Raw genomic sequence first — 12861 nt, 5'->3', positions numbered from 1 at the left:
CCTCCTCTTCTATTAATATTTTATGAAATTAATCACTTGGAATGTTAAGGGACTACGTTCCCCATCTAAGAGGACTTCTATACTGAAACACCTTAAGAGACTTAGGGCCGATATAGTATTATTGCAAGAAACACATTTAACTGAATCGGATTATTTCAGACTCAAACGTTTTTGGGTGGGTGCTGTTTATGGTTCACCAGCTATTAACCGTAAAGGCGGGGTAGTTATTCTTACACGTAAAAATTTAGCCTGTACGGTATTATCTCAATATCAAGATGATGAAGGCAGGATATGTCATCTTCTTATTGACACTCCAGCGGGCAAATATAGCATATATAACGTTTATGGTCCCAACACTCAGAGACCTGATTTTTTTAAAAAATTGGAAAACCTCATTCTGCAAGATGACAATAATCTTAAAATAGTTGGTGGAGACCTAAATACTGTTCTTAATACAACTGAAGATAGAAAAAGAACTAAGACCCCTACTGTATATACTTCATCAGATAATATTTTATCCAACTTCCTTAATTCTACCTCTGATTCTTGGCGTCATCTACACCCAGATGGTAGAGAATACTCTTTTTACTCTCACTCCCAAACTGCCTGGTCAAGAATAGACTACTGTTTAGTGTCACCGGACTCTCTTGGCAGAGTAGAAGACTCTGAAATTCATGATATAGTAATTTCGGATCACTCCCCTGTTAGTTTACAATTAAGAGATATTTTTCAGAAGGGATCCGATATTATTTGGAGATTTCCTTCTCATTTAGCTAATGATGAATCATTTATCAAACTATTAAAAAAATGGTGGTCAGACTTTTATTCTAACAATGCTGAACATACACAATCCCCAATACTTTTCTGGGAGACTGCAAAAGCAGTTCTAAGGGGCCAAATAATTTCTTATGTGGCTGCCCAGAAACGTGAAGCACGAAAAAACTATCTTCAACTTTCCCAAGATCTGCGCTCTACATACACTCTTTCCCTGTCTTCCCCTACAGATGACAATAAATCTAAATGGACAGCAGCTAGACAAGCTTTCGAAATTGCACAGGAAAAACTCAATGCTATATATAGAGATCAATACATATCCCGTTTATTCCGCTATGGTAATAAATCAATGAAAATGTTAGCTAACCTTGCTAAAGGACGTAGACCTACTACACATATCCCTGCTCTCAAAGATACAGCGGGTAATATACAAAAAGATCCTAAAGTCATATCACAACTTTTACAACAATTTTACCGCTCACTATATTTCAAAGATAGGCTTGATCTAGCTGCTGGTAAGAACTTTCTAGAGTCATTAACTCTACCTTCTCTTGATTCTCTCAACGCCCCAGTCACATTGGAGGAAATTACTGCCACTATCTCTACATTTAAAAATAACAAAGCTCCAGGCCCTGATGGCTATAGTGCAGAATTTTATAAATCTATGTCTTCTGTCATCTCCCCCACTCTTCTTTCTACTTTCCAAACTATTTTGACTGACCATCACATGCTCCCCTCGGGAGATACTGCATATATCAAAATACTACATAAACAGGGGAAGGATCCGACATCTCCTAATTCGTACAGGCCAATCTCTTTAATAAATGTAGACCTAAAATTGTTGGCAAAGATTATGACCAATAGATTGGCAGACATCCTACCATCACTAATAGGCAGCCATCAAGTTGGCTTTATAAATGGACGTTCTGGTGTCACTAATATAAGAACGGTACTAGCGGCCCAGTCTGGTGTCCAATCTGGGGGTCGTTCCAGCCACTTTCCAGGTCTGTTGGCAATTGACGCTGAAAAGGCTTTTGATAATATCAGCTGGGAGTGGCTGGACATGACCTTAACAAAATTTGGTATCACAGGTCAATTCAAAGATTTTATTTCCACAATATACACATCTCCGAAAGCTAGAATTCATACCCCGGGTTTCCCTTCAGATAGCTTTCCCTTACAAAAAGGTACCAGACAGGGTTGCCCCCTATCCCCTCTATTGTTCAATTTGGCGATGGAGCCTCTTACTAGATATCTTATTTCTTCTGACTTTTTCTCAGGCATACGGGTTGTTTCCCAAATCATCAAAGTTACATGCTTTGCTGATGATACTTTAATATATTTAGATAACCCAGATCTACATGTTCCGGCAGTATTAGATGCCTTAAAAATTTTTGGTTCCTTCTCTGGGTATAGAATCAATATACATAAAAGTCAACTTCTTTACCTAACTCCACATAAGAGGTCTACTTCGGGTCCTGCGGGGGTCTCCATCGCTAAATCCTATATTACTTATCTTGGAATCCAGATTGGCAGAACTCCCTCCTCACTATATTCCCTGAACTATCGCCCTATAATTAAGAGAATAAAACAAGATCTCCAGAGATGGGAATCTCTACCATTGTCAATTCTAGGACGTACTCACTTAATCAAAATGATGTGTTTTGGAAAACTGTTATATCCAATGCAAACAATACCCCTTTTACTCAAACATTCTGACGTTTCCCTACTCCAATCATATTTCACTAAATTTATTTGGCAATCAAAGAGACCTCGTATTGCCTATTCCACTCTCTGTCTCCCTACTTCTAAAGGTGGCGCTCAATGCCCAGATATTAGATTATATAATTTAGCCGCTCTCTTTCGCCATGCTAAAGATTGGATTATGGACACGTCATATTTCTCCAATATTTTAATTGAGAAAGCTTTAGCAGCACCTTGGCCTTTACCCACCCTGCTACATGCTAAATTACCAGAACTACCCCCAGAAATTAAGAGAAGTGTTATCTTTAAAGACACCATTGGAAGGCGATACGAAAATTATATGGTTTACCCTTTTGCCTATCGAAAAGATTTCCTCTGTGGCATTCACCACTTTACCCACCTGACTCAGACAAATTAGATTACTCAGAGTGGCAGAGTGCACATGTTTCTTCTGTTGGGGATCTGCTGGATACTAATTCCAACACTTTCTTATCATGGGATATCGTCAGAACATGATTTAAATTGTCTTCATTTAATTTACCTCAATACGATTTTATAATTGAATTTCTTACTTCCAGAGTGCGGGACATAGCAGAAGCAGAAAGTGATATAGAATTTGATAATCTATTCCCAACACCACAGGTTCATAATTCTTTATCACATACATATGGAGAACTTAGATCACGCTCTCAAAAGAATTTATCTAGACAATTTTTTTTTCAAAAAATGGTCCTCCGTAATTTTTTCAGAGGATCTGACCCAACAAATATTGAGAGGATCTCAAGTAGTGCATTCTGCCACTCCTAATGTGGTTCTACGTGAAATACATTTCCGCTTTATACACAAGGCTATATATGCCTTTAATATTCCTTATTCCAACTCCCACACTGCTCACATAAACAGTTGCCCGAAATGTTCACTTCCTAAAGCAGACTTGTTTCATTGTGCCTGGGCCTGCACCCAAGTGCAGGAATTTTGGGACTCTGTGCGGCTCTATCTTTTGTCCACTTGGGGCCATGCCATACCACTTCTCCCTATAAGTTATCTTTTTCATTTTATTGATATAGACTCTACTACTCCCTCTCCTAAATTACTTACTTCTAAAGGAATTCATTTAACTCTATTAGTTTCCCTGAAATGTTTATTAAGACACTGGATACTGGATACTCTACCAGACATTTCTGAGGTAATCTCCGCTCTAAAGGAGATCTTTCATTGGGAACTTTTGGATGTATTGCGCACCAAAGAAAAATCAACAAAAACATTTATGTCCAAATGGACACAATTTCTAATTCATAATTTTACTATAGAAGAGAGAGACTCTGTCATTAATCAATTTAAGGACACTGATTGGTATTGCATGGCCGCCCAAAAGGGAACTCTGGGAGCACTCCAAATATCTTAAGCCTTTCCCTTTCTCTGTTAAAGACAATTGTCTCCATTCTATTGGTAGCATATTTGAATATCTGACATCTATACCATGTTTTAAGGTGATATTATAAATTACTGTTTTTCTACTTATGTTTTTGGTAAGACTACGTTGTATTGTATATGATAACATATCTTTTAAGGTTATTACAAAGGCTCATTGTATCTATGATATTGTAAACATACAATCCTTTGTTGCCTGTGAGCGACTTTCTTTTTGAATATGTAATGAATTTTCAATATGTATGTTCAAATATTACATAAGCCACTAATAAAATATCGTTTAAAAAAAAAAAGAACATTTTGATTGGGTTACGCCTCTCCAGGTAACACAAGAAAGGATTTTAAAACAGGTGTTACCTTAATCTCCTACAATAAAGGCACAGCAGATGTAACATGACATGTCTTGGACATTATAAAAGCTTTTAAATTATTTGACAGTAAGTTTGGTGCTAACTTTCAATGTGACCTGCAGTATTGTTCCTTAAGGTAATACTATTGGGATGGTTACTGCCAAAAGGCAGAATGAAATATTAAGAAGGAAGCGGTTTATTCTCCCCAGTCTGACACAGGGCTCTCTGCTGCCACCTCTGTCTGTGACAGGAACTGTCCAGAGCAGTAGCAAATTTCTGTAGAAAACTTTTTCCTGCTTTGGACAGTTCCTGCCGAAAAGGAAAAGGATGCTTATCAGTTACAAGCTGAGGATTTTAATTGTAGAAATAGCTCATTTTAAAATGTTTCACAAAATCTGGGAGTTTTTCATGAAAATCAGCTGAGTGTATTGACCAAAACTTAACACTAACATAAAGTATCTCAGAATTACTTGGATATAATAAAGCAGCTGAATGTTATTACAGCTTAGTCAAATCAAGATTTCCAAGAGGGTGTGAGCCCCCATTGTGATTTCATATTCATTGTTCTTATTATTTGTGGCATAAATTCAGCCGTACTTCCTAAATACATTTAGATCTTTATGGTAGCTGATCTCTTTATTAAAGTTAAGGAAAGTCATACCTTAATGACATCAATAATTTTCTTGTTAAATACATTCTATGCCACCTCAGTGGTAATTCTGAGCGTTAGCTTTGGCACCATGGTCTAGTGACTGTTCTCTCAGTGAAGATAGCTATAGGGGGTACATAGGTAGTTGTCACACCTGCCCGGAAATGGCCTCAAGTCCCTCTGTCAAATAGGAAGATAATATTATAAATGGCATATGGTAGACTGGGGACTGTTTACAGATTTTGCATTTGGGGCTGTTTACGTAACTGTTCATGTATTCCTTACTAAGGGATTGCTGAAGCTTTCCGGACTAAAAAAGTTGCAAGTTTAATTGGCGTGGAGGGTGGACACTCTATTGACAGCAGCTTGGGAGTACTAAGGACCTTTTACAATCTAGGAGTGCGGTATATGACCTTGACACACAGCTGTAACGTCCCATGGTAAGAACAGTAACCAGATAAAAAAAAAATTAAGATTGTTTTTACTTTGTCAACAAGAATGTCAACCTTTATTTAAAATGTACTCCCAACAAGGCAGATTCCAGGGGACATCAACTAACAAACTCCATGACTGCAGGTTTAAAATCAGCATTCATATATTGTATTATTGGTGATAACTTTGGCCAACCAAGTCTGTTGTTCTGCTGTCCTTTTATTCCCTCAGGTTTCTACATAACCCCAATGTATTGTTGACAGATAAATTAGTAATCAGATTGGTGCTGTAAGAGCTGTAAAAGGTGCAATTTAACCAAGGCCTTGGAGCTCAAAGACCCCTTTGCTATATACGGAAATGACAGTATTATCAATGGCACCAGTTGTAGTGGCTAGGTACATTATAGATTTTGCATCCGGACCCAAGGAGCTTCAAGGGGATTTGTCAAGACCTATATATTTGTACACTGGTTCTACTTCAATTCCCCTAGGACTATCACCTTCAGTGCTCTGATTTGCCCTAAACAGCCTATGACAACTCTCCCCCCCCCCCCCTTCATGGATATTGAGGCATTGGTATCACTCCATATTCATGAAGAATGATGATGAGCTGGTAAGGCAGATCGGTGCACTGGAAGTGGTAATCAGTTAGGGTCTTGTAACCTGCTGCTAGTTCCCCTTTAAATTTGTTTTTTTTAACAGATTATACCCATTGATTTCTCAACAGGGTGGATAACTGGCTGGTGGATACAGGGTCAGATCCACCTAAAAGCAATGGCTTGTCTGAATTTGGAAAGGTAAGAATAAAATGGTGTCATATATTGTAGTATTGCAACATCTGAAAAGCTGCAGTTACATGCTACACACACTGTATCATTTGTTGATGCAGAAGCTTCAGATGCTCTTTTATATTATCTTATTTCATCTATTTTCAAGATTTCTACTCAGGAACATAAGAGTTCTGATCAGATACATCTTCACACTTTATTACACAGCATTAAAGCATAACCATTAAAGATTTTGGCAAATTAGTTTTAGTTAGCTTAGGCCATAATAAGAATTTTTGCAAAATATATTATTAAGCTAAACTGAACAATTTTTGTACCTGAACTTCCCCTCAACCATTAGTTTGCCTCTGTATTACTTATCTAATCCACCCTCCTGAAAATCTGTACTTTGGCTAAGCAGCAGCTTGGTACGGATTCTCAGACACAATGGTGTAACTACCATGGAGGCAGACCACGCAACTGCTATGGGGCCCTGTGTTAGGTCTGCTTCCATAGAAATAGTTATGAAACTTGCACTGACTTCCCAAACCCCTATCTGACTGCCCCTCACCCCCTTCCCCTGGGCAAACTGCCCTCGTACATCAACTCCCCCGGCCGACTGTCCTCCTACACCGCCCCAGCGTAGAAGAGTGACTTCCTGCCCAGTCGCCCACTGGAGATTTTTTTCACCAAAAAATGCACCAAAAAACACCTCACAAAAGACTTCACTTAGAATTACAAAGTGCAGTAACCTGGGAGTTGCTAAGTGTTAGGATGGGCAGTGGGCTAGGTGTTAGGGGTACCAACTAGGCACTTGTCACAGTGTCCAGGAGTGGTATGCCCACCCCCAGGTATACTAACACTAGGCTTTGCAAAGGTAGAACAAGTGTAGATGCAGAGCCGAGTAATCACAGGGTCCAGAGTGTTAGGGGACAAACACACTTGCCAGATCCGCAGCGAGTCCTCTCGCTGCGTATTTGCCGTGAGACTCGCTGCGGATCCCGGCCCTATTCTTTCAATGTTAGACAAGAGTTTGTCCCCAGCCCGCCCCGTTAACCACCCAGCCGCCGGAGCATATACTTTACCTGATCCTGGCTCCGGCTTGCTTCGGCGGTTCCCGGAGTCTTCAGCAAGCCGGAGCCGGGATCATGTAAAGTATATGCTTGCTCCAGTGCCCGCCTGCAGCCACGGCCATCTGATCAACCCCCCGCAGCGCCGATTGCCCCTAACAGCCCCGGCCGTCTGATCACCCCCCCCCCCCGCAGCCCGGCCGGCTCCCCCGCAGCCCCGATCGGCCCCCGCAGCCACGGCCGTCTGATCACCCCCCCGCAGCCCCGATCACAGCCCCGATCTTCAGCAAGCCGGAGCCGGGATCATGTAAAGTATATGCTTGCTCCAGTGCCCGCCCGCAGCCACGGCCGTCTGATCACCCCCAGCAGCACCGGCCGGCTCCCCCACAGCCCGGATCGCCCCCCGCAGCCACGGCCGTCTGATCACCCCCCCCGCAGCCCCAATCGCCCTCCCCCCGATCTGCGGGCGATCGGGCGGCCGGGGCTGCAGGAGAGTGATCGGGGCTGCGGGGGGGTGATCAGACGGCCGTGGCTGCGGGGGCCGATCGGGGCTGCGGGGGAGCCGCCTGGGGCTGCGGAGGGGTGATCAGACGGCCGGGGCTGCTGGGGGCAATCGGGGCTGTGGGGGGTTGATTAGATGGCCGTGGCTGCAGGCGGGCACTGGAGCAAGCATATACTTTACATGATCCCGGCTCCGGCTTGCTGAAGACTCCGGAAACTGCCGAAGCAAGACGGAGCCGGGATCAGGTAAAGTATATGCTCCGGCGGCCAGGGGGTTAATGGGGCGGGCTGGGGACAAACTCGCAGCAGGGATGTACATCCCTGCTGCGATTTTGTCTAACATTGAAAGAATAGGGGCGGGATCCGCAGCGAGTGGACTCGCTGCGGATCCAGCAAGTGTGTCCCCTTAAAGAAGTTACCAGCTTTACTGGCCAACTGCAATACACAAAAAATAGTGCTTTGGCAATAAGGTGCAAACACAACAATAGTCCTTTAGACTGGGCACTTGAGGTATATAAATAGGTTTAAGGCAGTTTCTGTGTACTTTTGGCTTAGTTTAGTACATTAGGTTGAGGTGAAAGTAGGCTTGACTTGTGAGACGGCTACAGAGCTACCAGGGAACCTTGTCTATTTAGAAGCAGTACTCTGTCAGGGCAACTTGACTCAGTAGATAAATCTTGATAGAAGAACTCACACTCATCATTTGGAAAGATACCACATTCTGCCAGAAGAGATCACAGAGTGCCAGGTCTATTAGCACGAGCCCAGAGATTGCACAACCGGGCGAAGCTAGCCAATCAAGTTTCCCTGAGAAGGCTGAGCGAAGATCAATGGAGTACTTTGGCTTCAGTGTCGGACTGGCCCACCAGAGGGTCATCTGGTGGGCCCCCAGCTTTAGAACCTGCACAAACACTGATTGACATGTCATTTCTCACAGGTTTTTCATTGGTGGGCCCCTCAGGATCACTTCCTCTGGTGGGCCCCAGATACCCCAGTCCAACACTGTTTGGTTTATTTGCACTTTGCCCCAGTGCAGACGAACCCACAACTTCTCAGGAATGTCCTGACTTGTTAGAGATTGTCACCCCTGAAGTACACAAGGTTTTTCCTTGTCGTCGTTACCCCAACTTTAGGCTTTAGCACTGCATAACTAGGTTTTGTAGTCCTTGAGAATAATCACTGTAGCATGAAGTCCCTGACAGGGGACCTGGCCTACAGGCAAGGCCCTGGAATACACTTCTGCAAGAACACACCTTCTGTACACTCTCTATAAATATAACTAACTGAGGACTAGAGAAGGACCTTCAGGGAGCTTTTATAATAGTCAATGGGATTTGTCTCCCATTGGTGGGGAAGAATCTGGAAGGATGAAGACATGAGTGTATGATAGGCCAGTATGGTGTGTGGTACCCAGTCTAAGGGCCCTATTCCACTGGACGATTATCGTTTGCATAATCGTTAATGATTAACAATCTCAAACGACCGCTATTGCGAAAGACCTGAAAACGTTCACTCATTTCCATGGAACGATAATCTTTACTTATGATCGTAATTGCGATCGTTTCTTCTTCGCTTTTTATTCGCTATTGCGTTTGTATCTAGTGCGAACGACCGAACGATGTCTTATTCAATGCGAACGATTTGCGAACGTTTTGCGAACGAGCAACGATAAAAATAGGTCCAGGTCTTATAAAGCGATCAACGATTTCTCGTTCGGTCATTAATCGTTAACTGCATTTCAACCGAACAATTATCGTTTAAATTCGAACGATTTAACGATAATCTGAATGATAATCGTCCGGTGGAATAGGGCCCTAAGGATTGGACAACCACAACACATAACAAGTGCATAGTTAACCCTTTGGAAAACATTCAGCTGTGCAGTCAAGTGAATACAGTATAATACATGGACTCTGGTGACACCTAGTAGCAGAAGTGTAGAGTCCTTTAACCAGAGCATACTGACATAGAATAATACCTGACCACAAGTTGTGCTAGGAAGTAGTAGCACACCTGCTCTGGGACACTTCACTGGCACGTAGAAGTGTGAGTTACCCTTATTAGGACATGTGTTAATCTGTATTTTCGGTGTATCTGTATATTACCTAGCAGTATATTATTATTGTCTCATCTATATATGTTTGTGCGTTTTACCCATGAACTTTGCTTTAATCAACTATAATTATTCTACTGCTTGTAGGCTATAACCGTACAATGAAACTATCAGTATTTACCATCCCAAAATATTGTACTTTGACCCAATATTATTCAGTGCTATATTTTGATGTCTCTTGAGGACCCCAAGTTATTTGTTGGAAGAAACTATATTATTGCTATCCAGGTGTTCAAATTGCTTGGAGCTTATTTGTGGCCATGTTTTATTTTAACTAAACTGATAAAGGTTACATTTTAATTTCTGTGGTAAAATTAGTTATGTAATCCAAGGAAGAAAACTCCCATAGCAAAACATTAAGATGCTTTCCTAACTATTGGTAGTTGATGCCTGTATACACCCGTCCCTTAAAAAGGGACATAGGATTTGTCCTTTCCATAATGGAAAAGTGGTGGTAAATCCTAAATTCCGTTTTTTCCATTCACCTCCCATTATGGCACCTGTAAAAAGGAAGGGTTCAGTGTTGGTTTAACTGTCCATGAAGAAGATGAAGAAAGCCAACCCAGGCCAACCCTTTTCATAAGCAATAGAGCAGTGAGCTTTACCCTGTGATTCATCACTTAGTTGAAAGCGTGGCCTGTGACTGTCAGGGAATGCTGGGAGTAGTAGTTGTACAGGTTGCATTTCATAGTATTAATACTGATCCTCAAAAAATATATATGCATAAAATTCCAGTGTATTGAGGCGGCTACCTGAACAGGTACTTTAGAGCTGTTCACCCTGAGCTTTCTAGTTCATGATAGCATTATAAAAATAATCTTATTAAAGCTCATCTATACTAAGTTATACAACCCTTGCCCTATAAACATATGCATAGGCACAAATGTGCAGGGATATTACCACATGGAATTTAAATTTGAGTTATTTTAAAGGGACATGCCTGTCCAACAAAGCATTTTAACATCTGGACTTACATTCTCCATACAGAGTGTCATCCTGGAAATGAATCGCCTTGGAATGATCGTGGATTTAGCTCATGTTTCAGTGAAGACAATGAAGGATACATTAGAGGTCTCTCAGGCCCCCGTCATATTCAGCCACTCATCTGCTTTCAAGCTATGTAACCATGCCAGGAATGTACCAGATGACGTTCTCAGAATAGTGGTATGAAAAGCATAAAACATCTGCATTAATGGAATTGAACTTAAAGAAGAAGTCGAGCGAAAATCTTTATTAAAGCATTGTATTGCCCCCCCCCCCCCAAAAAAAAAAAAGTTATACAAATCACCAATATACACTTATTACAGGAAATGCACATAAAGTGTTTTTTTCCTTACTACTAAACTTACTACTGCATCAAGGCTTCACTTCCTGGATAACATGGTGATGTCACGACCTGACTCCCAGAGCTGTTCCGGCTGTGGTTGCTGGAGAGGATGATGGCAGGGGGACACTGAGGGACACAGGGCACTGGAGTGACACTGAGCATCCCTCTGCCATCATCCTATCCAGCAGCCACAGCCCGCACAGCTCTGGGAGTCGGGTTGTGAAATCACCATTTTATCCAGGAAGTGAAGCCTTGATGCAGTAGTAAGTGCAGGGAAAAAAGCACTTTATAAGCATTTCCCGTAATAAGTGTATATTGGTGATTTATATAACACTTGAGGGGCAATACAATACTTTAATAAAAATGTTCGCCGGACTTCTCCTTTAAGGTCAGGCTCCAGCTGTCCCCCTTTTTACAGTCTTGCCTTCTCTACTGTGACAACTGCATACCTTGACCTGAGCAGTAGAATAGACCTGTAATTCTGTCACTATTACATGGCACGATTTTCTTGGGGAAGCAAACTCCTGTCAGCTCAGCGCTCACTTCCCACTTGCTGCCACTGCTATTACACACACACAGTGAGTGGGAGGGGCAGCTCAAGCAACCATTAGATCGTTCAGGCAGCCCATTGAAGTCTTCGGTGGTAGACCATCACTGACATAATTGGGATTTTGTCAGCTCAGCATAATAAAAGATTACGATCAGTTGACATTGTACATGTTGGCTGATCGTCGCCTTTCAACAAGCACTATTACTTTAAACTATTATCGGCCTTAACGGTAATGAAATAAAAGGGGTACTCCTGCCAAAAATATATATATTTTAAATCAACTGGTTTCAGAAATTTATATAGATTTGTGATTTACTTCTGTTTAAAAATCTTGTCTTTCCATACTTATCAGCTGCTGTGTGTCCTGCAGGAAGTTGTGTTTCCTTCCCAGTCTGACACAGTGCTCTCTGCTGCCTCCTCTGTCTGAGACAGGAACTGTTCAGAGAAGGAGAGGTTTTCTATGGGAACTAGTGATCAGAGGGGGTCTCAGCACAAAGGACCGTGGTCAATGTTTTGACCTGTCTGCACTACATGTTAAAAGTTCATTTAAATGACAGTAATACTTCAAGTGCTCTGCATAAGCTCTATCTAACCAATGAGAAGGGGGATGCAGGGCTAGCCTGGGATCCAAGGTGTGTCGTAACAACCATGATATGTATTTCCCTAGATACCTCTTAAGTGGTGATTTTTTGGAACATTGCAAATAATGATACAAGTATGAAATACCATGTCACCCTTTATTTTACTATACAGAAAGAAAAGAAGGGTCTGGTGATGGTGAACTTCTATAATGACTATGTCACATGCAAGAGTGGTTGCCAATTTGTCTGATGTGGCAGGTAAGTAGTGATACATGTAGGGGCACACTTATCAATGTCTGGGCCAAACTGAAAAAAGCAAATTTTATGTGCACTTTTCTCAAGTTTGCACCTTTTGCCTCATATGGGCGGTGAGGGGGCAGGAAGGGGTCACGGACCTGCACACAGGGAGGCATGCACAAAATGGAACAGGCCAAAAACAGGCTACACCAGCTCTGAGCTCTTAATAATAGGAACGATGTTGCATGATCTATGTGTCATGTGACTGAATTTGCCGTGTATTGCCGCAAGCTTACATCTTATTTATAAGGATGTAGTCTTGTTTCTATAATGAATTACATTTGTTTTTTTCTACAGATCACTTTGATTACATTAA

At 41.9% G+C, this 12861-nt stretch overlaps 1 protein-coding gene across 1 annotated transcript in view; it reads left to right on the top strand.

Moving 5' to 3' along the window:
- LOC138775201 (dipeptidase 1-like) overlaps positions 1–12506 on the top strand; it is a gene marked incomplete at its 3' end in the record, with an annotated part of 33360 nt that extends 20854 nt beyond the window's left edge. The window contains 5 exon segments of the mRNA XM_069955843.1: positions 5198–5348; positions 6067–6136; positions 10778–10954; positions 12421–12480; positions 12482–12506. Of these exon segments, the coding sequence (XP_069811944.1) occupies positions 5198–5348; positions 6067–6136; positions 10778–10954; positions 12421–12480; positions 12482–12506 (483 nt within the window).
- Positions 12507–12861: the final 355 nt, after the last annotated feature.

The sequence above is a fragment of the Dendropsophus ebraccatus genome, unplaced genomic scaffold (genome assembly GCF_027789765.1).
Source record: "Dendropsophus ebraccatus isolate aDenEbr1 unplaced genomic scaffold, aDenEbr1.pat pat_scaffold_1394_ctg1, whole genome shotgun sequence".
NCBI lineage: Eukaryota > Metazoa > Chordata > Amphibia > Anura > Hylidae > Dendropsophus > Dendropsophus ebraccatus.
This window is presented reverse-complemented; position numbering and strand designations above follow the sequence as displayed.